Source organism: Arvicola amphibius, chromosome 15 (assembly GCF_903992535.2).
Source record: "Arvicola amphibius chromosome 15, mArvAmp1.2, whole genome shotgun sequence".
Lineage (NCBI taxonomy): Eukaryota > Metazoa > Chordata > Mammalia > Rodentia > Cricetidae > Arvicola > Arvicola amphibius.
This window is the reverse complement of record NC_052061.1, coordinates 12,891,678-12,917,484: the sequence shown is the minus strand read 5'-3', so window position 1 is coordinate 12,917,484 and position 25,807 is coordinate 12,891,678. Positions and strand designations below refer to the sequence as shown.

Genomic DNA, 25,807 nt, shown 5'->3' with positions numbered 1-25,807 from the left:
TGCTGATGCTGGACCTACGGAATTCAGATTCTAGAAGAGAGGCTTGGGGTGAAGCTGGACACATCATTGAGCAGTCAGAATTTATTTGGTGCTTAATCTCCCAGCCTGAGTGAAATTGGCTGAGAAAAAAGCAGCAGTTGATGTTGGGCAGGAAACGATTTAAAAAAAAAAAAAATCCCTAATGGGAAACACTAGCTAGAAAGGTAGAAGAACAATCTAGCAGCACACAGACACTGGTATAGCCCCTCAAAGCTCTCTAGAAACCTTCTCAAGACTGTAGAGAAAGTATCAGCAGCTGAGATGTCTTCAGGGAAGGGATAATGGGCAGGGAAATTCTTCCCCTAGAAGCAACTTTGAGATGAAAACTTGCACTCATCCCCTTTATTATATATTCCAGGATGTGCCATACTTTGGACCATGTGGCCAAAGTTAGGGTAATCTCCAGGACAAAGAAAGGTAGCAGTTTTGAGGACCTTGCCTTAGTCAAGACATTATGGGTCCTCAGCATCAGTTTTAATGAAAGTATCAGAGCGACTGAAGCCTGGCACTGGAGAGACGGTTGCAGCTAAGGGCACTTGTGGCTCTTGCCACAAACTCAGGTTTGATTCTCAGCATCCATGTGGCAGCTCACAACAGTTTGTAACTCCACTTCCAGGGGATATGACACTCCCTTCTGACCTCTCTGGCAGCAAGCACATGTATGGTGCTGATACATACATACAGGCAAAATGCTCATGCACATTAAAAGTAAAGAATGAAGGAGATCGGTGTCTTTGTGCAGATGTGAGCCAGTCTTTATAAATTTTCGCCTGAAAAGAGCAAGGTGGCAGCCACACAGTATGTTCAGTTTTTTAAGAGATGTATTTATTTTATGTATATGGGTGTTTGGTTACATATATAGCTGCACACCTGAAGAGGGAATGGGATCCCATACAGTTATAGATATTCTGGGTGCCGGGAATCCAATCCTAGGCCTCCGTGTTCTTAAACACTGAGCCATCTCTCCATCCCCATATTCTGTTTCAACATAGAAAGCATTGCCTGGACTGGGCATGGTGGCGCACGCCTTTAATCCTACCACTTCGAAGGCAGAGGCAGGTGAAGCTCTCTGAGTTCTAGGTCAGCCTGGTCTCCAGAGGGAGTCGTAAGCCAGCCAAGACTACACAGAAAGAGCCTGTCTCACAAAAACAAACAAACAAAAAAAGTGGCCTGTGTGTGGGAAAGGAAACGAAGCGTTTTCTGCAAACAATGGCAGAACAGGTTCTAATTGCAGAGTAGAAAGCAATCGGAGCAGAGTCACCAGCATGTTAATGATGTCGGCCACTGGTAGGGGAACAGGAACATGGTGTAGAATAGTTTTGCTGCTTAAACATTACTAACCTACAACTAACATCAATTAGTTTGGACCAGTGGTACGTTTTCACAAGTCAAAATTGGCTAATATGGGCAGTTTGTAATACAGATATACAATAATGATATTTAAAAAAAAAATAAAGTCAGAAATGATGCATAGAGCTTTATGCAGCAGCCAAGGCGAGCTCCAAACAGCACAGAGTAAAGCAAGTCCCCAACTAACTGTCCACAATGATACTCCTACAGCCCCCAGTCTCACACTACAGTCCCCTATGTCCTTTCTACCCAGCCACACTTTCCCCAGAGACAGGGCCAAGAAGTGTAGGCAGTTCAACTCACGTCTCAATGAGCAGCGACTGAGAAGGTGTCAGTTTCCACAGGGGACACAGAACTCTTGGGACCCCTTGCTTACAATGCCACCCCTTGGGGACCCTTGTACCTCTTGGCGTTGATGTCAGATGCATCATATGGTGACAGTGGGGGCAGGGTATCCACAGTCAGCGTGTGCTTGTAGCTCTGAATCATCACAGGTGTGAGCCAGGAAAACGTGGCAAAGGACAGCAGGCCAGCATCATCCACGGGATTGGGTGCCAACCTAGAGCAAATGGTATTCTCGTGTTCCTAGGTGCTGGGCTCACTGCCCTAATACCCATCACAGTCATGTGTGGACCCTGGGGCTTGCATTCATCAACCCTTTGGGTAGTTCTTGGTCTAGCTTACCCCAGCTCAGGATAACAGATGTTGAAAGCTCGGGAAATATGCAGGCCAGCCAATATTCAAACTTGAGTAGCATAATTTAACTATATTATCCTGAAATCAAAGGTAACCATGCTCAAAGAACTAAAATCTCGGGACTGGAGAGATGGCCTGGTGGTTAAGAGCACTAGATGCTCTTGCCGGGGACCTGAGTGTGATTCCCAGCACCACATGGCAGCCCACAACCATCTGAAACTCTAGTTCCAGGGGTTAAACACCCTCTTCTGGCCTCAGTAGACACCAGACATACACATAGTTCACAAACTACATGCAGGCTAAATATCCACATACATAAAAAAATAACTAAATATTAAAAAATGTCTAAAAAAAATAAAGAACTATCATAGCCAGAACCTAGAAACAACCTAAATGTTCCTCAACCGAGGAATGGATAAGGAAAATGTGGTACATTTACACAATGGAGTACTACACAGCAGAAAAAAATAACGACAGCTTGAATTTTGCAGGAAAATGGATAGAGCTAGAAAACATTATTTTGAGTGAGGTAACCCAGACACATAAAGACAATTATCACATGGACTCACTCATAGGTGGTTTTTAAACATAAAGCAAAGAAAGCCAGCTTACAAACCACAATCCCAGAGAACTTAGACAGCAATGCAGACACTAAGAGAGACTTACATAGATCTAATCTACTTGGGAAGTAGAAAGTAGAAAAAGACAAGATCTCCTGAGTAAATTGGGAGCATGGGACCTTGGAGGAGGATTGAAGGAGGTAGGGAAGAGGCAGGGAAGGGAGCAGAGAAAAATGTAGAGCTCAATAAATATCAATAAAAATGTATAAAAAACCAAGAATTGGTTCAACTCAAAAGGGAAATCTTATTTCAACACACGTACAATTAAATAATGTTTTTAAATACACATACCAAAAAACTAGATACACTGAAGCTGATAAAAGTGAAAGTGGGGAATAGTCTTGAAGACATTGACACAGCAGACTATTTCCTGACCAAAACACCAATAACTGGGGCACTAAATTTGACAATTAGCAAATGAGTCCTCAGGAAACTGAAAAGGTTCTATAAGGCAAAGGATACCATCAATAGAACAAAATGACAGTCTATAGAATGGGTAAAGATCTTCACCAACCCCACGTCTGACAGAGGTCTAATTTCAAAAATATTTAAAGAAACTAGACATAAAAAAACAAATTCAACTTAAAAATGGAGCACAGAGCCAGGCGGTGGTGGCACACGCCTTTAATCCCAGCCATCGGGAGGCAGAGGCAGGCAGATCTCTGTGAGTTCGAGACCAGCCTGGTCTACAAGAGCTAGCTCCAGAACAGGCTCTAAAAGCTGCAGATAAACCCTATCTTGAAAAACCAAAAAAAAATAAAATAAAAATAAAAAAATTAAAAAAATGGAGCACAGATCTAAACAGAGGATTTTCAACAGAGGAATCTCATGGGACCAAGAAGCACTTAAAGAAATTTTCAAAACCCTTAGCCTTTAGGGAAATGTAAATGTAAATGTAAATCAAAATGATTCTGAGAGCCCATCTTATATCTGTCAGAATGGCTAAGATCAAAATACAAGTGACAGCTTATGCTGGAGAGGATGTGGAGCAACAGAAACACTCTTCCATTCCTGGCAGGAGTGCAAATTTGTACACCTGCTTTTGCACAGTGCGAAGGTGTGTCATTCTTATTGGTTTAATAAAGAGCTTTATGGAGAAAAGCTAGCAGATTGTCAAGCACACGGGATGCTGAAAAGAAGAAGAAAGAGTCACCAGGAGATGAGAGGGAACAGGCATGCAAGAAAAGAGGTAAAAGTCATGAATCATATAACACACAGATGAATAGAAATGACTTAGTTTAAGTTATAAGAACCAGTTAATAACAAGCCTAAGCTATCAACTGAACTTTCATAACAAGAAGTCTCCATGTGGTTATTTGGGAGCTGGCAGATGGGACAGAAAAAAAATCTGCTTACAAATGGGGCCCATGTGGAGCAAGTATTTTCACATAAGACCTAAGAAAACTTAAAAAAAAAAAAACAGTTCCAAACACACAAAAATAGAGCCAAATGCAGCTTCCTAGTCCAGCAGACTCTCATGCAGACTGTGGTACAGAGACACATCTCCTGCCACTGCCTGTGGGTTTGAGCCCCCAGTGCACCATAAGTTAAGTTGTGCAATGGTTTAAGATTTTGCTTATGCAAACAGAAAAAGTTACAGAAAGCTGGTTCAGATAAAAAATCCTCTCAACAGGTTACAGTGTGTTTAAAAATGTGTGTAGGCTTAAGAAAGGAATGAAAATGGGTATGGAAGTTGTAGAAAAAAGTAAAAAAATTATAAATAATAAAAAGAATAAGCCATGTAGAACTGGTAAATACACAGGAAGTCTGGATCTTGTATGGTGTTGTACTGACTTTAATTTTTTTATTGCTGGTGAGCAAACAATAACAGCTGAGACACTACTAAATTAAACTAACTATATATTTTTAAAATGCCTTAACTTCAAAATGGAAGTCAAAAATATGCTATGTTGGAGAAGAGGTTATGCTTTTGTTTCCACAGGAAATGAAAGACTTCAAGGTTGATAGAGATCAGATTTGAATTGGGGAGGCCCCCTGAAAATCCTGGATGCAGATATAAAGAAATAAACCTAGACAAGCTACAAAGCAGGTAATAGATATTTTACCTACTCAAACACAAAATTAAAAAAAAATCTTTGGCTGGCTTGTATGTTATGCACAGTTCACACTTGGGTTAGTGCAGATATGTATGTTGTCTTTGAAAGTTTGTGTGTTTTCAGAGCAAAGGAACCAGACACTAATGAAAATAGGTGGCCCAGGTGATCCAGCCTCTCAGAGTGCCTCTGCTGCAGTTTCCTTAGAGTTCTGCATTCAGAGCAGCTTCAAGGCTGCTGGCTGAGATGGTCCAATGTCACAGACTATTCCAGACAGGACTTTAGATAATCCTTACACTTGTCCATTGAACAGAGACTAGACAACAACTAATACAGCTAACTCTCACAGGACTTTACCATTATCCCAATTTCCCCAGGATATTCCAAAGATGCCAGTGCACCCAGACAACAGGAAGCAATCTAGAGAATACAATGCCCACATTCCCAAGCAGTAGAGTGGATGGCTTTTGGTCACTCAATGGGTTATAGATGTTTGTCATCTTTTAGGAGGGTTAGTTATAAGTCGTTACTGCTCATGATCAGAAAAAAACTAAACAAAGAAGTTAGACTCAGGCATCTCTTTCTAAAGGGGGGATTATAGTATAAAAGTGATGATATAAATTTAAGGTTATTTCATTATACTTTATCTATGTTTCTATTCTTTTTTAAGATATTGTACCTATTCAGCTTATTCCTTAAAGATTATGTAAAATCTTAGTCTTTGAAAGCTATTTAGGATAATATATACAAGTTAATAGTCATCTATTACTATCAAACTTATGGTAGATGTGTTTTCAAGATCATACAGATATACTTCAGATGAATAGGTGATCTTCAAACACGTCAAAGACCTACAGAATATGGCATTTAAAATGTTTTAATAGCATAAAACTTTTCATAACAGTGAGACATGTCTGCTCCCAGCAGCACCAATTTACTTCAAAAAGGGATGATGGGCATTGAAGAATCTCCATATGAAGCTTGCTTTCTTTATGGCAAAAGCTAGCTATTTGGGCAAGAAACTGCTCTAACCTTGACTGCTGACAGTATGCTGTCCAAACTGGACCAGCACGACACAAAGAAAAGTGACTGCTGAACTTTGCCAAGACAGGGTAAGACAGTCCTTCAAAAATTTCTGCTCCACAGAAAAGCCTATAATATATTCTGGGCCTGTAGGTCAAAGATTGGATGCCCCAATGTTGCAGAGGAACCTTGGTTGACTGTCCAGGCAGTCAGATGTCTGTCATTTCTATATGTTTGGAAGTGGCTTGCATTGTACTTCCTGTTTACTGAAGTAAGATTATATCCTACTGGGGCCTTTGATGCAGTTGAAGACTAGATAGTCATAGCTATAGTCTTACTTAGTTATAATAGAAGATAATTTAGGTACAGAGCTTTGGACTCATCAAGATAGAATAATAAAGTATTTTCTCCAAAATTACCAAATACAAATGGACTAAAATTGTAAATATAATTATTACCTGATAATTGTTCTTATCATATATAGCTTTACTGTGTTAGAGTTAAACCCTTTCCTTTCTATTTAGATAAAAGGGGGAAATGTTGTGGAATAATCTTTTTGTACACTGTGAAGATGATTCTGATTGGTTTAATAAAAAGCTGAATGGGCAACAACTAGGTAGTATTTTCAGTCACAGAGGATGCTAGGAACAAGAAGATGAAGTCACCAGTGGGTGATAGGGAACCTACATGCAAGAAAAAAGGTAAAAGTCACAAGTCATATGGCAACACGTAGATGAATAAAAATGGGTTAATTTGAGTGTAAGAACTAGATAATAACAAACTAGTCAATAATTATGAAAGATATTAGCTGAGCTTTCATAATTAACAGGAAGTCTGTGTGTGGTCAGTTGGGAGCTGGCAGGTGAGACAGAAAAATCCGCTAACATACACCCACTTTGGAAATCAATATTGCAGTTTTTCAGAAAAATGGGAATCGGTCTACCTCAAGTCCCAGCTATACCATTCTTTAACATATATCCAAAGGATGTTCCAGCCTACCACAAGGATGCTTGCTCAACTATGTTCATAGCAGCTTTACTCCAAATAGCCAAACTGAAACCAACTAGATGTCCCTCAAATGAAGAATGCATGAAGAAAATGTGGTACATTTACACAATGGAGAAATACTCAGCTGTTCAAAAGCTAACATCATGAAATTTGCAGGCAAATGAATGGAACTAGAAAAAAATCTCCCTGAGTGAGGTAACCCAGACCCAGAAAGACAAACATGGTATGCACTCACTTATAAGTGGATAATAGCTGTAAAGTAAAGGAAAACCATGCTACAATCCATGCTAAACCAGAGAAGCCAAGTAACAAGGAGAGATCAAGTTGGGAAGGGGTGCATGCATCTCCCTGGGAAGTGGAAATAGACTAGACATCACAGGGGAACTGGGGGTCAGCGAGGGTGGGAACAGAAGGGATAGGGTGACAAGGGATGAAGGGAGAAATGACTGAAATTGAGAGGAATCTTGGAGTTGAGCTAGATTTGTACAAGGCAAGTATGAGGAATAGGGTTTCAAAAGCCAGCAAAAGAGTCAGAGTACAAATGAAACTTTCAGGAATCTAAAACTCCTAGCAGTGGGGAATACAGAGCTTGAATCAACCGTCTTCTGCAACCAGGCAAGAGATCCAGTGGAGGGATTGGGACACCAACCCAGCCACGCAAGCTTTGTCCAACAACTTGTCCTGCCTACAAGATGTGCTGGGATAAAGTTGCTCAGAAATTGTGGGGATGCCCAGTCAATGACTGCTCCAGCTTGAGGCCTATGCCACAAGAGGGAGCCCACTCCAACATTGCCTGGAGGGCCAGGAGCCAGAGGCTGGATGGTTCAGAGACCTAGGATAGAACCAAACACAACTGGAAAAAAAAAAAGTCAATAAAATGATTCCTAATTATATTCTGCTATACTCATAGATCAATTGGTGCCTAGCCCAGTTGTCATCAGAGAGGTTTCATACAGCAACTGACAGAAACAGATGCAGACCCATAGCCAAATTTTAGGTGGATCTTGGGGAATTCTGCAGAAGACGGGGAGAAAGGATTGTAGGAGCCAGAGGGGTCAAGGACATCACAAGAAAACTCACAGAATCAACTAACCTGTGCTCATAGGGGCTCACAGAGACTGAACTGACAACCAGGGAGCCTGCCTGGGACTGACCTAGGCCCTCTGCATAAATGTTACAGATGTATATTTAGTTTACTTACGGAACTCCTAACAGTGGGGGCAAGGACTGTCTCTGACTCTTTTGCTGGCTTTTGAAACCCTATTCCTCATACTTGCCTTGTACAGCCTTAATACAAGGGGAGGTGACTAGTCTTACTGCAACTTGATGTGCCATGTTTGGTTGATTTCCATGGGAGGCCTGCCCTTTTCTGAAGATAAATGGAGGAGTGGATGCAGGAGGCAGAGAGATGGTGTGTGGGAGGGATTGGGAAGAGAGGATGGAGGGGAAACAGAAGCTGCAGTTGAGATGCAATAATAAAGAAAATTAAATGTTTTAAATAAATTTTTTTTAAAAAATGAAGGCTGCCTGTTGAACTTCAGGCAATTGATTTAATCTCTTCCAGTTGTCTTCCCATCAGCTAGAGATGGTGGCAGAGGGGCTGGAGAGATGGCTCAGCGGTTAAGAGCACCTCTGCTCATCCAGAGGACTCGGGTTCAATTCCCAGCACCCAGATGGCAACTCACAACTGTCTGTGACTCCAAGGTCTGACACCTTGCACACACATGCAGGCACAAACACCAATACATATAAAATAAGTTAACTTTTTAAAAAGGATGCTGACAGAACCTCTAGGGTGGAGAACAAAGAAACCGAATGTGATGACACACATCTGCTATCCCAACACTTGGGTGGCTGAGCCAGGAAGATCATGAATTCCAGACTACTCTGCCCTACCAGGCAAAGGAGGAAGAAAGGAAGGAAGGAAAGAGGGAGGGAGGAAGGGAGGGAAGAAGGGAAGGAGGGAGGGAAGAAGGGAGGGAGGGAGGGAAGGAGGGCAAGCAAAGATAAAACTGAATGAAAAGTTTATAAACTTTGTGGGCCATCTCAGCACAGGGAAAGCTCCTCTAACATGGTCTGTCTTCATCTCTCCAACCACAGAAAGAGGCAAGAAGTTAGTGACCCAGAAGTGAGCAGCTGTGTGGCTGACTGGGTGAATAAAGGACAGATGTGGAGGGCACATGGAAAGCAGAGGTTGGGACCCCCGGGGCCCTGCCCACCTCCGTCCTCCTCCTGCCTCACCTTGCACGGGGTCGCACTGGGATCATGGTTTTCAGGCTGGGATCATATCTCTCAGAAAAGGATCTCCGCTGGCCTCGCCGATCCAGGTCTGAGATGAGGTAGGGGCCTTCACCCACCATCTTGATGGTGTTCGGGAGTCCTAGACTCTTGGCTTTGGGACAGTTTCACTCTGCAGACAAAGATGGAGAAAGTGTACTGAGAAGTGGAGATATTGGGAGTAGAACCAAAAATCACTGTTGGGCCCAGACCTCTTCGCTTGCTTTGAGCCTCGGATGTGCTTTTACCCACTAGACTCAATATCTAGAAAGGACTGTGGCTCAATACTACTAATGCCTCTTAACCCACATTTTGAGTAAGCTTATCTCATTCCTCTTCTGTTCCCATCTTGAGTTAGCTGGGAGCCATAGATTCTCCTGTGAAGTTTCAATAAGGGTCAACCCATAGGCAAGGCTGGTTCTCAGCCCAGCAAGGCAGCCTCAAAAAATATATAGTTTTGCCTCTTCAGTGTGGGTGACTTCTGTCACACATGTACACCTTTATTTGTCCAGATCCTTCCAGAAGCTCATACATACACCTCCCCTCCACCTGGATACCCAGGGGGCAAAACAACTTCATCAAGGCCATGCCTCAGGATCAGCCTCGACTTGGCAAATCCGTGTAGCCAATGCCAACAGTAAAAACCCAGAACCCAGGGCGAGAGAAATCATTCTGTCTGCCTGGCCTACAGATCAACTGCCCCATTTGTAAGTTGCCACAGCAGGTTCTCCTTATTTTAAGGTCCGGTCCTTTTCTGGAGCCTACCCCTTTGCTTGCCCTGAGTTACCATGGCATCCTTCTCCCCCAGGTACAAGAGTAATGTTCCTTTATTGCAAAGCTGTGTTGATGATTTCTGTCTCTCTTTAGTAGAGGTCATATCCATATTGTTATGTATACACAGGGCTCAGTTTCCTGTGAATTCTCTCTGGAAGTTCTCACGGTTAGCAAGAGGGATGAAAACAATTCTCATTGAGGACTGATAAACCACGGAATGGTCCACGCTGGAAGTGGCCCTTACGTGGCCTGAGATCCCTCACTATCATGAGGAGGAAACTGAGGCTGGGCAAAGGGAAGGACTTCCTTCCTCTGAGCATGGCAGTCTCATCTGTGGCAGATCCAAACTTGGGGAAACTGGAACTTGCTCCTCTTTCCTGGGGAAACTTGGGAAAACTCCTTGCGTGTTCTATATTACAAGAGCCATGCCTCTGGAACAAGATGCTCTTTCTCTCTCCTCACAACAAAATCTGAAAGCAAAAACTCCTTTACTGAAACAGGAAGAATCTTCCCAAATAGAAGCTGAAACATGAAACCGGATGGGAGAGGCACGTGTTTTATGTGCAGGAGATCTGCTCAAAATCTTTTCATTCGGTTAATGAATATTAATGACCAGAATACCGCAGACGCAGCTCTAGAATCCTAATTCAATCAGAAAATAGAAATTTCCAAAGTTGCTAACCCTTTTACTGATGTGGGCCCTGCTCTCTCCATAAATACAATCTCCACTCCTCTCCAGCCAGGCTTAATGTATTAATGTCCCCTGAACAGAATGCCAATCCCTCCTGCTGTTGCTGGGTCTTCACGCACACAGCTGGAGCAAGCTGGCCCCTCCTTCGCTTGCCCAGTTCCTGTTCAGACTCTGAGGCTCAAATCACACCTCTCCTTGGCTGAGAAAATTTCCTTTCTACACAAACGACTGGGGACTTCATGTCTCTCTCGCTAACAGCCCTACTTTAACCCTTAGTCCTGCCCCGTACACGCCACCTATTTGGTGCATGTGTATCAGCTGGGATTGAGAGAGACAAGTACCCGAGAAAGCTAAACCAGAAATGCTCCCCTTGAAGAAAGAAGAAACGAGCACACAATAGCACCGTTATACTACAAATCACAAGACAGCATATGTTCTAGAAAAAGACACCAAAGTAAGGGTAAGCTAAGAAACTGGGGGCGGGGGAGGAAAGAACATTAAATAGCAGAAGATCCCACAAACGCCTAAAAAGCAGACATTAAGGAATAGAAAAATTTAAAAACAAAACAACAGCAACCATAAGAAATAAACGGAAGACAAAAAGCAAGCTAATGGACTTAAACTGAATCATACTGATAATTACATCAGATATACGTGAGCTAAGCATTTCAACTTTTCAAAACAGAGATTGTCAGACAGTAGAAAAACAAGATCCCATGGTATGCTATCTACAAGAGACACGTTTGAAATCTGAAGGTATAACTAGTCGCGGTGGTAAATGCCTGCAAGCGCAGCTATTCAGAAGGCCAGGGTAGAGGGATCATAGATTCAAGTCCTCCCTGGTCAACTTAGCACAACCCTATCTCACAGAACATCAGCAAGGAACTGGACCTAACGCTCAGTGTTAGAGGTTCCTGCCACGCCCTAAGTCAAAAAAGTACCACTGATATAAACAAAGACAGGCAAAGCGACTAGGAGAGGAAAACCCCAATGGTAAGGCATAAATATAGAGAAAGACATGAACAGGCTTTGGAGAGGGACGTGTTTCTTAAAGCAAATTTAAAACATAATTAGTCCTGACTAAGGCCACCATACTGAAATCTCAAACTTGTCAATCAGTTTAGCCATCAGAAAAATGCAAATTAAAACAACTCTGAGATTCCATCTTATACTTGTAAGAATGACCAAGATCAAAAACACGGATGACAACTTATGCTGGAGAGGATGCGGGGTAAAGGAAACACTTCGGCATTGCTGGTGATAGTGCAAGCTGGTACAGCCCCTCTGGATATCAGTATGGTAATTTTTCAGAAAATTAGGAAACAACCTAATTTTTGTTACCTCAAGACCCAGCAATACCACTTTTGGGTATATATCCAAAGGATGCTCAATCGTGCCACAAGGACATGTGCTCAATCATGTTCATAGCAGCATTGTTTGTCATAGCCAGAACTTGGAAACAACCTAAATGCTCCTCAACCGAAGAATGGATAAGGAAAATGTGGTACATTTACACAATGGAGTCTACACAGCAGGAAAAAAATGACATCTTGAAATTTGCAGGCAAATGAATGGAGCTAGACAACATCATATTGAGTGAGGTATCCCAGACCCAGAAAGACAAATATCATATATACTCACTCATTAGTGGCTTTTAGACATGAAGCAAAGAAAAACAAGTCTACAATTCACAATCCTGGAGAATCTAAACACCTAAGAGAGGCATACAAGGATCTAATTTACATGGGAAGTGGAAAGAAAAAAACAGGATCTCCTTAGTAAATTGTGAGTTTGGGGACCATGGGAGAGGGTAGAAGGGAAGGGGAGAGGAAAGTAAGGGAGCAGAGAAAAATATATAGCTCAATAAAACTACTTTAAAAGCCTTGTAAAAATACAATATACCTAAAGAAAAGGAAAAAAAGACCACCAATGCTAGCCCCTACTATTATATCCAGCAAAACTGTCAATCACAACTATTGAAGAAAGAAAAACATTGCACAATAAAATGAAGTCTAACTAATTTCTATCTATAAGTCCAGGTCTAAGAAGGCACTAGAAGGAACAATTCAGTCCAAAGATGTTTACTACATCCAAGAATACAAGAAAATAATAATCACAGAATAGTAAATCATCAAAATCCACATCAGAGCAACAAATTAGCAGGAATCAATGAACACTGCTCATTAACAACACTCTATGTTAATAACCTCATATCCCCAATAAAAAGACATAAACTAACAGATTGGATTAGAAAACAGTTTCCACCTTTCTGCTGCTTCCAAGAAACACATCATCCTGGTCCTGGGGGGAGTTGGGAGGACCTTGGTCTTAGCATAGAGTGGGGAACCCTGATGGCTCCTTGGCCTTGAGAGGGAGGGAGGGGAGGTATGGGTGGAGGGGAGGGGAGGGAAGGGGGAGAAGGAGGGGAGAGAAAGGGGAGAAGGAGGGGAGGGAGGGGGGAGGAGGAGGGAAGGAGATGGAAATTTTTAAATATAAAAAAAAATAAACCATGAGAAAAAAAAAAAAAAGAAACACATCATTTGGATAGGCATTTCCTTGATACAAGCTAGAATTATCTGCAAAGAAGAATCCCAGCTGAGCAAAGGCCCTCCATCACTTTGCTTGCAGGCAAGTCTGCAGTGCATTTTTTTTTAAAATTAATGATTGATGTGGGAGAACCCAGCTCACTGTGAGCAGTGTCATCTCTGGGCTGGTGTTCCTGGATGTGTAAGAAAATGAGATGAGCAAGTCACGCAGAGCAATGCAGTACACCCTGATCCTCCACAGCCCCTGCTTCAGTTCCTGCCTCCAGGTTCCTGGTGTGAGTTCCTGTATTGATTTCCCTTCATGGGTGGACTGCGTTGTGGAAGCAAAAGTTTAAGTAAACCCTTTCCTCCCCAGACTGCCTTTTGTCTTGGTGCTTCATCACAGCAAAATAAACCCTTACTAAGACAAAAAAAAATCACATAAAAACTTGTCAATCGGAAGGCATTCTTAAATAAAACATTAAGCAATGTGCTGGTGTAAATACAATCCTTTGACTGCAAAGAATTAGTGCGTGCAATCTATAGAAGATTTCAGTAGACCAATAATGAATGAATACTCAGTTCAGAAGGTAAACAAAAGATGTAGCTAGGCAATTGACAGACGAGCTCAGGGAGCACACGAAACCGGGTGTGGTGGCACACAGCTGCAGTCCCAGCACGGAGAGGACAAGTCAGGAGTGAGTTTAAGATCCGTCTGTGCTCTACAGGAAGAGCCTGTCACAACAAAACAAAAAAGTGCTTTTTTTTTTTTTTTTGGTTTTTCGAGACAGGGTTTCTCTGTGGCTTTGGAGCCTGTCCTAGAACTAGCTCTTGTAGACCAGGCTGGTCTCGAACTCACAGAGATCCGCCTGCCTCTGTCTCCCGAGTGCTGGGATTAAAGGCGTGCGCCACCACCGCCCGGCACAACAATGCTTTTTAAAACCCACAGAAAAACATGCTCGGCCTCTATCTAAGTCACAGTGATGTTAAAACCACAATAACCACTACCTCGAACTCTTCAAATAGGTAATACTATAAAGCCTGGAAGTGGTAGGTCTTGGCATAGCCAAAGAGCGCAGCCACTCTTAAATCCTGTTGGTGAGGAAGTAAATTGTGCCGATAATTTATAAATCAATTTGTCAGCATCTGGTCGAGTTCAAGATTCTCTTATCAGCATAGACAGCAATCAGGTGTGCACATGGTAGATGATGCAGGCTCCACACTTGAGCAATTGCACAGAAAGTAGCCTAAAGTTTGCAAGCTTGTTTTCACTCCCCTCTCAGATTCTCTCCGGCCTCTGTTTTCTTTCTTCTCTCATGCTTATTGGTATCAAGACCAGAATGCAACATAAAGCACACACACCAACAAACAGGCCATAGACAATGGAATCTCATGCAAACATGCTTCAGAGACTTCCCCAAGAATGTGTGTAGCGCCTGTTTGCAGTATCTTCAACACGCACAGTCAGGAAAACGGCTTGACAAACTGTATACTGTATACTACCAACACGGTATGTTACCACTTACAACTAAGGGCAAGTGAGCAAGGCCCTCATATCAGCCTATGTGAGTGTGCCATACGCGGGGTGGGGTGGTAAGGAACAAGACAAAGGAAATACATAACAGTGTGAGCAAGCGAGTTAGTGAGGTGAACAATGTTAAAGACTTGAGACTTGCTCCTACTCCGCAGACAGTCGAGGGTGTCAGGGCCCCTGAGCAAAGGTCACAGGAAGTTTTTCCTACAAGGCTTCCCTGGTGCTTGTCAGAAATCCTTTCTCAGTCTTCTACTGAAGGCTCCATCTCTGTAGCCCTCTCCTGGCTTTTCTGCATTCGCTGCAAGCCTCTCACCTTGAGCTGCAACCATGGAGGGAAGCAGAGCCCCTGGCCTGGCTCAGTGGCTGTTCTCAGTCTTGCTCCTGTGGCCATGCCCTGGCTACTGCCACAGCATGAATGATAGTCACACTGGGGTCCCTGACCTGCTACCTCCATGGCCTCTCTCTGGCTGGGGGCCTTTCCATGTTCACTCTCTGCTCACTATGACCGGCTCAGAGGGAGGAGAGGAAATCAGGTAAAGAAGACAGGGGAGTTCAGGAGTACTACAGAACCTAGAAAATGAAAGAACCAAGAAGACTAGGCACAGCAAAGAGCCTCTGTGTGTGAAACCTCCCCCTGGCCAAGACAAGATGCTTCAGCCAGCTTGGCCACAGGCTCCAGTCGTCGCTCAACACAGCCCTCACCTTGCATTTATGTAGAAAATGCATAATCTCATCTAATAGGAAGCCCAGGCACACAGGAGCTCTCTACAAAATAGCCTGAGCTCTTGAGAACCTTAGCATCATGGAAGACAAAGAAAGGAAGGAAATGCTCCTGCTTTAGAGGAAACCAAAGACAGGACAGCTAAAAGCAATGAACAACAGTCCTGTGTGGTATGCTGAACAAGAAAAAACAGACTAAAGGCCATGAATGGGACAACCGAAGAAGTTTGCATGGGAGCCGTGGATTGTGCAGCAGTGTTAAAAGTTAAAGTCCAATGTCCTGCTTTTGATTGCTGAATGACTGACGATACTTATCATTTTGATGATTCTGGTTATATAAGAATCCACGTTCCTGAGAAATAAGCAATCAGAGGAAGTGCAGCAAATTATCTGAGACTTTCAAATGTGTCAATAAAAATAGTAAAAGTCAAGCATGGGGCCGCACACCTGCAGTTTAAGCTCAGAGCTCGGGCACAGGGGTCTGGAGGTCACAGACGGTACTGATAAATAATGCATGCAGAGAATATTAAAGTCATCCCAGCAGCTTGTTATTTTGTCTGAGTATAGCAGAAATTCCTTATCATTATTCTTTCCACCTTTCTGTGAATTTGAAATCATTTAAAAATGAAAAGTTAGACATTTGAAGAAGAAAGAACCCTAGAGGGAATGTGTTGTTTTCCTTCTGTAAACCGATTGCCATTTCCCTGTGATCCCTGCTTGAATCCCGGGGACCAAATAAAACACACACATGCCTCTGTCATTGGAAGGCAATCACTGTGCTTTGTTTTAGCTCGCAGCCAGCCTCCAGCCTCTATTCCTTCCTTGTCCGGTCTCAACTTCTGTTCCTCCACCCTGACAAACCCAATCTGCCTTATATGTGACTTCTGGTCTCTTGTTCACCTCTTAAGTGGTGAAGGATCCTGTCAACAGCTTCTCTAAGTTGTCAAATAGCCCAAGATTCCCTGCACAAAAAAAAAAAAAAATGCCAGCCTCTGTGCCGTCCAGCACAGAAAGCTGTACCTAGGAAGCTGGCGCTGGGAGCTGATTTCCTTCCACCCTTCACAGGGACTGCCGAGCGAAGACGTCCTAAGATGGTGTGGAAGCTCTGCAGCTGGATCGGTGTTTTACTAAAATTGGCAGCTGAGGCGGGGTGGGGTGGAGTGAGACTCTTTAAATCAGGAAGTGTGCTTTGGGTAACATCTCTCTCCCGTCTGGCGTGCCATCCTTTGCCAGGAGCGGTGCCAGGAGCAGGAAGCTGCCTACAGTGAGGAAGCTGCTTGCCAGCAGCCACAGAGAAGCAGGAGCAGAAGGGCGGTGGAGGAGGCACAGTGACAGGCAGCGGTAGGCCGGGGACCCTGCAGCCATCATTCATGATGGAGCACCTCAGGGCTAGCAGGAGATTGCCAACCGTCCCCGGAGCCCCTTGCTCTTTTCAGGTGGGGGTTCCTAACCTATCCTCAATCTACTGGGCAGGCAGAAGCAGAGAAGGATCTACTTAGAACAAAGAGCATAAACATACACAGTTTAGAAGTCCATTTTATATAGTCTGCATAGTTCTTTTTTTTCAGTTTTAGAAAAAGTATTAAGAGCAGCACATTTTCTTTAAAGGATTTCTTGCTTGGTCAAAAAAAAAGTCTTGACAGGTCCTATGGTTATAATCAGATACTGCAAGAGCAGGCACCTATGTTCCTCTGAGTCACAGCCTGCAACACCACTGCTGGCCCCTGGCTCTGAGCTTCTGGGCTCCCAACCTTTATCGTCACATGGGTACTGTGGTTCACCTCATTCTGTATTTGTTTTTCTCTGCCTGTGACTGTGCTCACAGTAAGAGGAGAAAAGATGTCTAGAGGGCAGCTTTATGAGAAACACCCTCTATGCCTATTCCTGTACCCTTACAGCCTTCGTGTCTCTCTGACTCAGAACATTTACAAGGGCACATTGCAGATCAGACTTCTGATGTCACTTCACGTCTGCAAGGTTGTCCTTTCCTCAAGACCCCACTGAACCTTTGTGGCTGCATCTTTCACCAGAAAACCCATCCAGATAAGAGGCTAGGGTTTCCACCTCCCCATAAAACTTCTCTCTCCCCCCTCTCCCTCTGTCCCTCCCCTTCCCTTTCCCTCCCTCCCTCCCCCCTCTATGCCTCTCTCTCACACTCTCATTCTTGGCTGCTAGGGACTGAATCCAAGGCTTCACGCATGCTGCTGAACTACATCCCAGCCCAGTAAATCCATTTTTAATGTAAAGTATCCAAAGACTCATACCCTTCTCCCAACTTCCTTCAAGACCTGAGTTACCTGCAGTTCAGAGGAGAAGCTTTAGGTGATTTTTCCTCTGGCCTCTCACTTCTACCACTCAGCCATATTGGCTGAGCCCAGTACCCTACGGTCAGTCAGCCTAAAATGTTAATCTTGAATGATGAGGAGCTGGTGTCAGAGCTGGAAGGAGGTGAGGGAAGGCCACAGACAAGCACCAGAAAGGCCAAGCAAGGGCTGTCTGCTCAAGTCCTCTCATGCCTAAAGAGACTAAAATGGTAGCTTGTGGAGGTGTTTCCAAATGACGTCACCCAAAATGGACAGAGATGGTCTACCATGACTGAAGAAAGACAAGAACTCTCATTTTAAAGCTGTGAGAACCACATAGTAAAACAGTATGAATTCAAGATCTTTCTTGGAAGAATTAATCTCTCAGAGAAACTGTGAGCAGTACCCTGCGAGCATGCATATGTACGTGTGTGTGTGTGTGTGTGTGTGTGTGTGTGTGTGTGTGTGTGTATGCGTGCACATGACTGAAGGACCTCACTTACTCAATGCAGGCTTCTATACATCACAGCTGTTCAAATCCTGTCTCATTTCTAATTTTTTTTCTTTCATATACCACAAGGCTCCAAAACTAGAATTGTCCTGGCCTCTTTCAGCTCTGGGAACCCCAAGCCAAGGCTTTCTCCTACAGGGGCAGACAAGGTCATACATTTCCCCCACCCCCTAGGTGACCTGTACCTAGGGAAGGGTGACAGAGGACCCTCAGAACTACCTGGGGGCCACTAATTGCAACAGAGATGAGTTTTGCCTGGGCAGGGGATGAGGTGATGAGGGAGAATGGCCGGAAGCCATGGCCGCGGCCCTTCTTACCTAAGCCTCCTCCACTACAGACAGCAGGTTTAGTTTCCCTGGTCCCACCTGCCAGGAGCCCTCCTCTCCAACTGCCCCATTCAACTGCCACTCCCACCACACCTGAGGAGGGAACTCTGGGGCAGCCAACATTCCCTCGGGCCCACATCAAAGGGCACTGCCCCATCCCAGGATTGATCTGCAGGACACCGGGCTCTGGCAGTGGGCATCAGAGCTCACAGAGCAAGCTGCCTGTCCTTTCCTCCAGTCTCCTCACAGCATGCCTTTGTCTCTGAGGAGATGAATCATCCTCCAACCCCCATCCCCTTGCGTGAGGAAACCAAGGAGCAGAGGCCTCCCAAAGCTGACTCCAGCACAGGTCAGCAGAGCTGAGGTCATTGCCCACATTTCCTGACTGCTACTCCAGGCTATACCCATTTCTGGTCCTGCATTCCTTCTGAAAATGCCAGCTGTAGGGACTGGAAGGTGGTAAGAAACTAACCTTCAAAAGAGAAAATCCCATTCATGCATTCATTCATTCATTTAATAGAAATCAAGGGGCAATTTGAGTTCTATTTTTTCCTTTGCATTGAACAAATGCTCAGCCTGAGACTAGAACTCACTCTTGTGCACAGAACTCTACAGTGAGCACTGTAGGGGGCAGAGGGCTTGGCTGATTCCGTAGTGGCTTCTGTACCTTGCCCAGAGTAGGTCACCAATCATAAAGTTGTAGAAGGGTGTCACTGTGGCCATGAATGGGTGCAGAAGGAGCAAGGTCTCTGATGCCACTGTGGCCACGAATGGGTACAGAAGGAGCAAGGAAGGTCTCTGATGTCACTGTGGCCATGAATGGGTACAGAAGGAGCAAGGTCTCTGATGCCACTGTGGCCACGAATGGGTACAGAAGGAGCAGGGCCTCTGATCTCAGAAACAGCAAACCATGACTGGCTTCAAAGTGCTGTTGAACCCCCCAGAAGACTTCTGCCGAGTGTACTTGGCCTGAAGGACCCTTTTGCTGTGGTCCTGTTGGAGGTTTGCTATCCCGAGTTTTAGTCACCTGCAGTCAACTGAAAATATTACACAGAAGAATCTAGAAGCAAACCCTTCTGAAGGTTTTATTTCCTTGGAGCCCATTGGGAGGAGTGTGACAAAACTTGGACAACCCTGACTCTGGACATCACTGATGTCGTCACTTGGGAGCTGGCTAGGTTATCAGATCCATTGTCAACAGAACCACAGTGCTCATGTTCAAGTGACTCTTAGTTTGCTTACATCATAACCCAAAGTGCCAGAGCTGTGCTGCTGGTGATTCTATTACAGCGCATGAATTGTTCTACTTTATTATTATTTATTGCAGTTATATTCTTTCTGCGCCTGACAATGAATTTAGCACGTGTAGGTAGCAGGGAAAGCATCATATGATAGAGGGCTCAGGGCCAGGTGCTGTCTCAGGCTTCCCCTGGAGGGTCTTGGAACATATTCTCCATAGACCACAGGGACCTGCTCTATTTTAGACCTGCCGGGTCTCAGCTTTGCCGATTCCTCCCTCTGCTGGTTGTTTCTGGCTTCTACATTCGCTGCAGAAATTTGGTTGCATTTGTCTGCCTGCAATAAACCTGATGTTTTTCTCCCTTCCCTGCAGGAAGGTAGAAACGTGGTCACTGGACAATAGGATAGTAAAATGGATGCTTTAAGGGGAGTGGGATGGACCTGGGAAGGTTCTCGTTGCATATGCCTGGCGTGCCCCCTCCCTCCTCCATGGATGCAAATTGATGCTAATAATATCACTTGACATTTATAAAGCCCTTTGCTTGATCTTCACAACAGCCTCAGGATGCCTCCGAAGCCCAGCCAGACTCCCTTTCAAAGTCTTCCCAATAGATCCAGATATGCCATGCTTACCAAAGCGGGATGCTGGATTTGCCTCCATCTTCATGCGAGGCAGAGCAGAGATGGATTTCTACTAAGACGGTATTCTGGTGCTATGCCAGATGGTACCAAAGATGGGATCTTGAGGTAAGATTCTGGAGCAGAATGACACAGAGGGGCCATAGGTCTCTGCATAAAGGAATCTTCCAGAAGAGATGAGCTCCCACCTCACACAGCACCAGGACTCATCCTAGATCAGGGAGCAGAAACTCAGCTGAATGAGCATGCCTGGGAGGATGGAAGGAGCACAAGAATGCTTTGAGAAGAAAAGTCGAGCATCCTCGCTGTAGCCTGGCATAGTGGCACACCCCATCTCAGCCCTTGGCAGCAAGAGGGACTGAACCAGAGGTCAGCCTGATAGATGCTAGGATGAAAGAGGAGAGAGGGAGGGAGGGAGGGAGGGAGGGAGGGAGGGAGGGAAGAAACCTCGCTATATTTTCTCACCCTTCGAAAAATTCTAAACGTATACTGTCAAACTGAATATCTCAAGCCTAAGGGTGTCTAAAACAAAAGGATTTGTCAACTGCTAGACACACCATCCAGAAAAGGGACCAGGTCCTAGGCCAAGTGTCTGCAAGTTCCCAGTAGCAAGCTAAGGAGCCCCTGAAAAAAATGTCCTCCGTCAAGTGGAGTTGAGAGCTTGATTTTATGCTTTGGGGAAGGGAAGTCTGTGGGATTCCCACCACACTCCACATCCACCCCATACTCATCCCACCCCACCCCCGGCTACAGACCCTTTAGAGTCACCATGTCCCCATGCCTTGCTGTTTGCCTAGCCCTCCTGTTTTTCCCTCTCTGTCTTATAACCAGAGCGCAAGGAAACCTGTTCAAAGCCAGTGCTGAGCTTCTGCCCGAGTCAGGGTCCCTCTATCAGACCAAAGGGATGAATTAGGTGAATGTTGTTATTATTAATCTTTTCCATGCCATGGGCCTCTTTGTTACTCCAGTGTATTTTCAGGATAGTTTTTCAAATGTTGAAGACAAGATATACAGAACTACAGATAGCCAATTATATTAAAAAGGGGTTATGATTTTAAAAAAAACAAGGCTGAATATTATGAAACATAGTCTGCTGTGTGACACCCTAAGGATCACGATCTAGAAGGAGGTCTCCTGATCGATACACGTGAGGCTTGTGAGAACTTGGCAACTCAAGGAGGCTTGAGAATGCACACCGGGGGCACTGCCCACACGAGGAGCACAGACACGGCATGTTTGGTTGCCTCTGTTAAAAGAAAAATGCTAAATTTCAATTAGTAAAAATGATGATACATTTCTTTTCTGCTCTGGCCCACGGCCCCACGGACCACAGGGCAAACTTCCAGATTGACCATTTGTGAGGTTGCTTCTAACACGGACATGGTTGGAGTCCACAGAATTATCAGATGAAGCACAGGGACAGAATGGGGCTGTATAGGGGAAGGGGTTAGGATTTCTTTTTTCTGAGATAGAGCTTTACTGTGTAGTCCCAGATGTCCTAGAACTTACTGTGTAGACTAGGCTGGCCTCAAACTCAGGGAGATCTGCCCACCTCTGCCTCTCAAACGCTGGTGCCGCCAAAGTCTGCCACCTAACCCTGGGTTAGGATTTGACAATCTTGAGAACTGGTACCAGAATATCTCATCAGTGGAAACAGTTTTTGTTTTGAGAACTTCCTGCTAGACACAGTGGCCCATACCTGTAACCCCAGGCTCTTGGAAGGGTTGAGAGTGCAAGGCTACAAGTTCAAGGCCAGCTTGGACCACGTAGTGAGTTTGGAGACAACAGAGTGAATGCAAGGCCAACCAGGGCCACGGAGTAAGACCCTGCTTTGATTCATTAAAATCAGTGATTTAGCTGCTGTTGACTTGGAGAATGGTCCAGAAAGGGAGGCTGCTGGGAGAGGTAGGGACAGGGAGAGGGTGGGGGCCCTGTGGATCGGGGGCAGTGGCCTCTCTCCTTTCCTTTGACTCAGGTCTGGGTTTTCTGTGCTGAATTCTCTGTAGATTATTGCAGTTCTGAGTCAGCTGAGCCTTCCAGCAATTATTGGGAAGAAGCTGCCATCTGCTGGCCAACTTGAGGAAAAGGTGGCTGCTAGGTTAGGTGCCTAGGAAGAAGCACTATGGGGACATTGCTGTTCAGGGAGGACATCCTGTTGGTACAGCAGGCTGCCACACAGCAAGTGTGGGAGGGGCAGGGCCCGGTAAGTGGAGGAATTTTCAACTGGCAAACTCTGGCCTGGCAGAAACCGGATGGGATGGCACTAGCTGCTTCGGTTGCTCTTCGGGAGGCAGAAAGCAAAGAAAGGAGCCAAGGGGAGCAGAGGGAGAAAATAACACGGCAAAGGGCTGTTAGGAGAGAAGAGGAAATCACTGTTGGGGAGAAACAGGTGCCACTAGGGATGCCTCGGGGAGAAAGGGGAAGAGAACCTTCCTTCATCCTCAGGGGAGATGGTGTTCTTTGGTCCCGAGATCGCTTCGCACTCTGCAAAGCTGTTTCTTTTGCCGTGAATATTCCTCCGACCCTGTCCTTCTTACCTAAGTAAACGTTTATTGCTGCAGGCCCAGGAACCGTCTTCTGCAGCGTGTCCCCAGGGAAGCAAGCTCTAGGGAACCTCATCTCAGCTCTTTGTCGACACCTCCTGGCGCCGCTCTGGAATAGCTTGCTGACTTGTTTACTGTTTTCTTAGTGTCACAAGAGTCCAAAACCACAACGAGGTATTATTCATCCCCAACTCTATCCCAGTGTGAAAAACCGTGGAGCCTATTGGCTTACTATCTGTTTTTCTTGTGGAATTTCGAGGAATTTGGTGAGCATAATTTGAAAATAAATTATAATATGCTTTGAAACATGTTCCCCTAGGGGTCTGTCTAGAAGCTGAAAATCATGTCTTTTTCTATTTTAGTATCTATAAACACACTTGCAGGGCCTGCTGACATTCATATCCATTCAGCCTCAATTTAGAAAGACAACACCTCCATCCAGTCCCTATGACTTGGAGGAACTGACCCTATGCTGCGAAGGAATTGAGATGTGACATGGGCCTGGCAAATTCAAATTTTAGTCGCTTAACATGATTGTTTCAGAGATGAGCACATGACTGAGCTGACCCAGTGAGTGTATCCTCACTTGGAACCTTGACTAGGAATTGCTAAACTGGGTAGCCATGAGGCTAGAGCCTGGTCACTATGATGCCACCAGGAAGTACAAGGTGGCTAGAAGTAAAAGCCAGTGTCTTCAAGATCAATGCCCTGGCTACACTGGCCCCTACCCAGAACTTTTTCTGGACTTTCCTGTTACATGAGCCAATACAGTGTCTTTGTGGGAGCTGGCCTGAAGGAGTCCCTGAAACTGAGCGGAGCTAACTGACACACAAAGCAGAACATGAGGCTTTTCCTTCTTGGCCTGATTGCTTCCAAATCGAATACGTCACTGCAGCCCTTCTGGTGCAGCCAGGACGCTGTTAGCGCGTACTTTATTGTGAAGAGCGCCATGTCAGAATGGGTTGGGGTCCTAAGATGTAGAAACCCCACAGTGATCTGCTCGTGCCCTGCTGTCCACTTCTCCCTTTTCACCCCAGCTCCCCTCACTGCATTTCAGCCCCGGTGCAATGTGTTTCGTCTCTAGACAGGAAGCCATGGATCCACCGCCAGCCCCTGTGAAGTTTCCGTGTCTCCTGAGGTGTGGAAATAGCTGGGGACGTGCAGTCTCCGGCTCCGTTTACAGAGCTGGCTATTGCCAGGAAGGTTGCAAGCAGTGACGAGGGTGCTTCTGCGGGACGTTGGGCCTGTCAGACTCTGCGACCTGACAAATGAAGCGAGCGCAATGCCTTATTCCTGTGATGTTTTAGTTATATTCTCTGGTGTTTTTTTATGGGCATCCCTCCTCGAGATGAAGATGACCCTTTTCATCTCTTTGATGAGGAAATGATGGCTTTTGTGTGCTAAATGGCTTGCTCGAGGTCACAGAAGCATAATCCATGTGAAAGCCAGGCTGGAATCAAAAACCAAGTCAGTAAGAGCAGATACCCAGCTCTCTTGGAGTCTAGATTTGGCTCCTCATCTTCCTGCCACAAGGGGGCGCGTCATTGCTGATTCAATGTGCTAGGACGTCAATAATCTTTTACTGTGTCACCTTCCAGAATCCTTTCCTTCAACAGCAATGTGAACGAAATAAAACAGCCTCCTGTGGCAGTAAACAGTATATTAAAGCATGAATATGGCCCACATAGTTGCTCGATAATGGGTCTTTTTTTTACCACCCTTTATACTAAATCACAATGGAGTTGGCCAAGTTCTACTTTGATGTGACTAATTCCCAGACAGTCTGTGCACACATTGTTCATGCCCTACAAAGACTTTCTCCCTTTGACTGGCAGGCAAGGTACTACTTTTTCTTCCAGACCTTACTTAAATAGCCCCCCATCCATGACAATTTAACTCAAGCAACACCGTTCTCCCACCCTAGTTCTCTAAGCAAAGAATCCTAGAGCTGACCTAAGAGCTGCAGTCTTACATTGTAATCCATCAGATCTTATACCTACACAGAACCGCCCACCCAGACCGTGGTGCAAGTTCCCAAGGAAGCAGAAGAAATGTCCTCCTCCCCTAGCCTCCCCACGGCACAGAGGATTGAACCTAGGGCATCACGTATGCCAGGCAAGTGCCACAAAGCTATGTCCCCAGCCTTCCCCTTCACGTTGCCAAGATTAACCTTGAATTTGCTATCCTCCTGCCTCAGCTTCCCAAGGAACTAGAATTACAAGTCTGTGCCACCAGGTTCTGTACAGAGAATGTTCTTCGTAAAAGTGTCCCCAGTAGCTGTCACAGTGTCTGGACTTGGTAGCAGCTCAGAAAAGGCCAGGTAACTAACTAGGCTGGATGAAGAAAGAGACAGACGCTGGGGGTCAGTTTAACATTTCACCTCTAAGAATCTCTATCTCTCCCCCCTTCCTTTCTCCCTCCCTCCCCCTTCTTCCCCCATCTCTCTGTCTCTGCATCTCCCTCTCCCTTCTCTCGGATTCACTTATTTATGTGTATGAATTTTTACCTGCATGTATGTCTGCACCACAGGCATGCCTGCTGCCTGCAGAGGTCAGAAGAGGGCATGGGATCACCTAGAACTGAGCAACCAGTGGTTGTGAGCCGCCATGTGAGTGCTGGACATTGAACCCAGGTTCTCTGGAAGAGCAGTTAGTGCTCTTAACCACTAAGGCATCTCTCAAAATCGAAGCAGGTTTAAAGCAACAGTCATCTTTGCACGGCCCTCTTTGCCCCATACAGTGAACTGCACCGTCAGCAGTGGCACTCAGCCGGAATAACTCGGTCCCAGAACTGAACGCCAAGGAAGCAGATGCTATGGTGAAGATGCTGGGGTGTTCAAGTGCCAGCTGCTCCAGTGGCTGGCCTTCCCCCTGCCCTGGACACATCTGTGCAGAAAGTCCTATGTCCCAGCTCCTGACCAGTGAGAAGAGAGTAA

General features: G+C 45.1%; 1 protein-coding gene and 1 long non-coding RNA gene across 6 annotated transcripts in view; both read right to left on the bottom strand.

The window, feature by feature from the left end:
• Abcc12 (ATP binding cassette subfamily C member 12) overlaps positions 1–20,493 on the bottom strand; it is a 72,200-nt gene extending 51,707 nt beyond the window's left edge. For all 5 annotated transcript variants that reach the window (XR_005283284.1, XM_038312382.2, XM_038312380.2 and 2 more), the window contains exons 1-3: positions 20,324–20,493; positions 9,032–9,200; positions 1,793–1,948 (exon numbers count right to left, since the gene is read on the bottom strand). Coding sequence is in view for 4 of the 5 variants with exons in the window: in XM_038312382.2 (XP_038168310.1) it covers positions 1,793–1,948; positions 9,032–9,150 (275 nt within the window). In the remaining variant the exon portion in view is untranslated. The remainder of the gene's footprint in view (positions 1–1,792; positions 1,949–9,031; positions 9,201–20,323) is intronic.
• A 17-nt stretch (positions 20,494–20,510) lies between these two features.
• LOC119801768 lies at positions 20,511–25,282 on the bottom strand. Its single transcript, XR_005283283.1, has 3 exons — positions 22,867–25,282; positions 21,526–21,575; positions 20,511–20,540 (listed from the first exon to the last, which is right to left on the bottom strand). It is a non-coding gene; the product is annotated as an uncharacterized LOC119801768 (long non-coding RNA).
• Between the last annotated feature and the right edge of the window lie 525 nt (positions 25,283–25,807).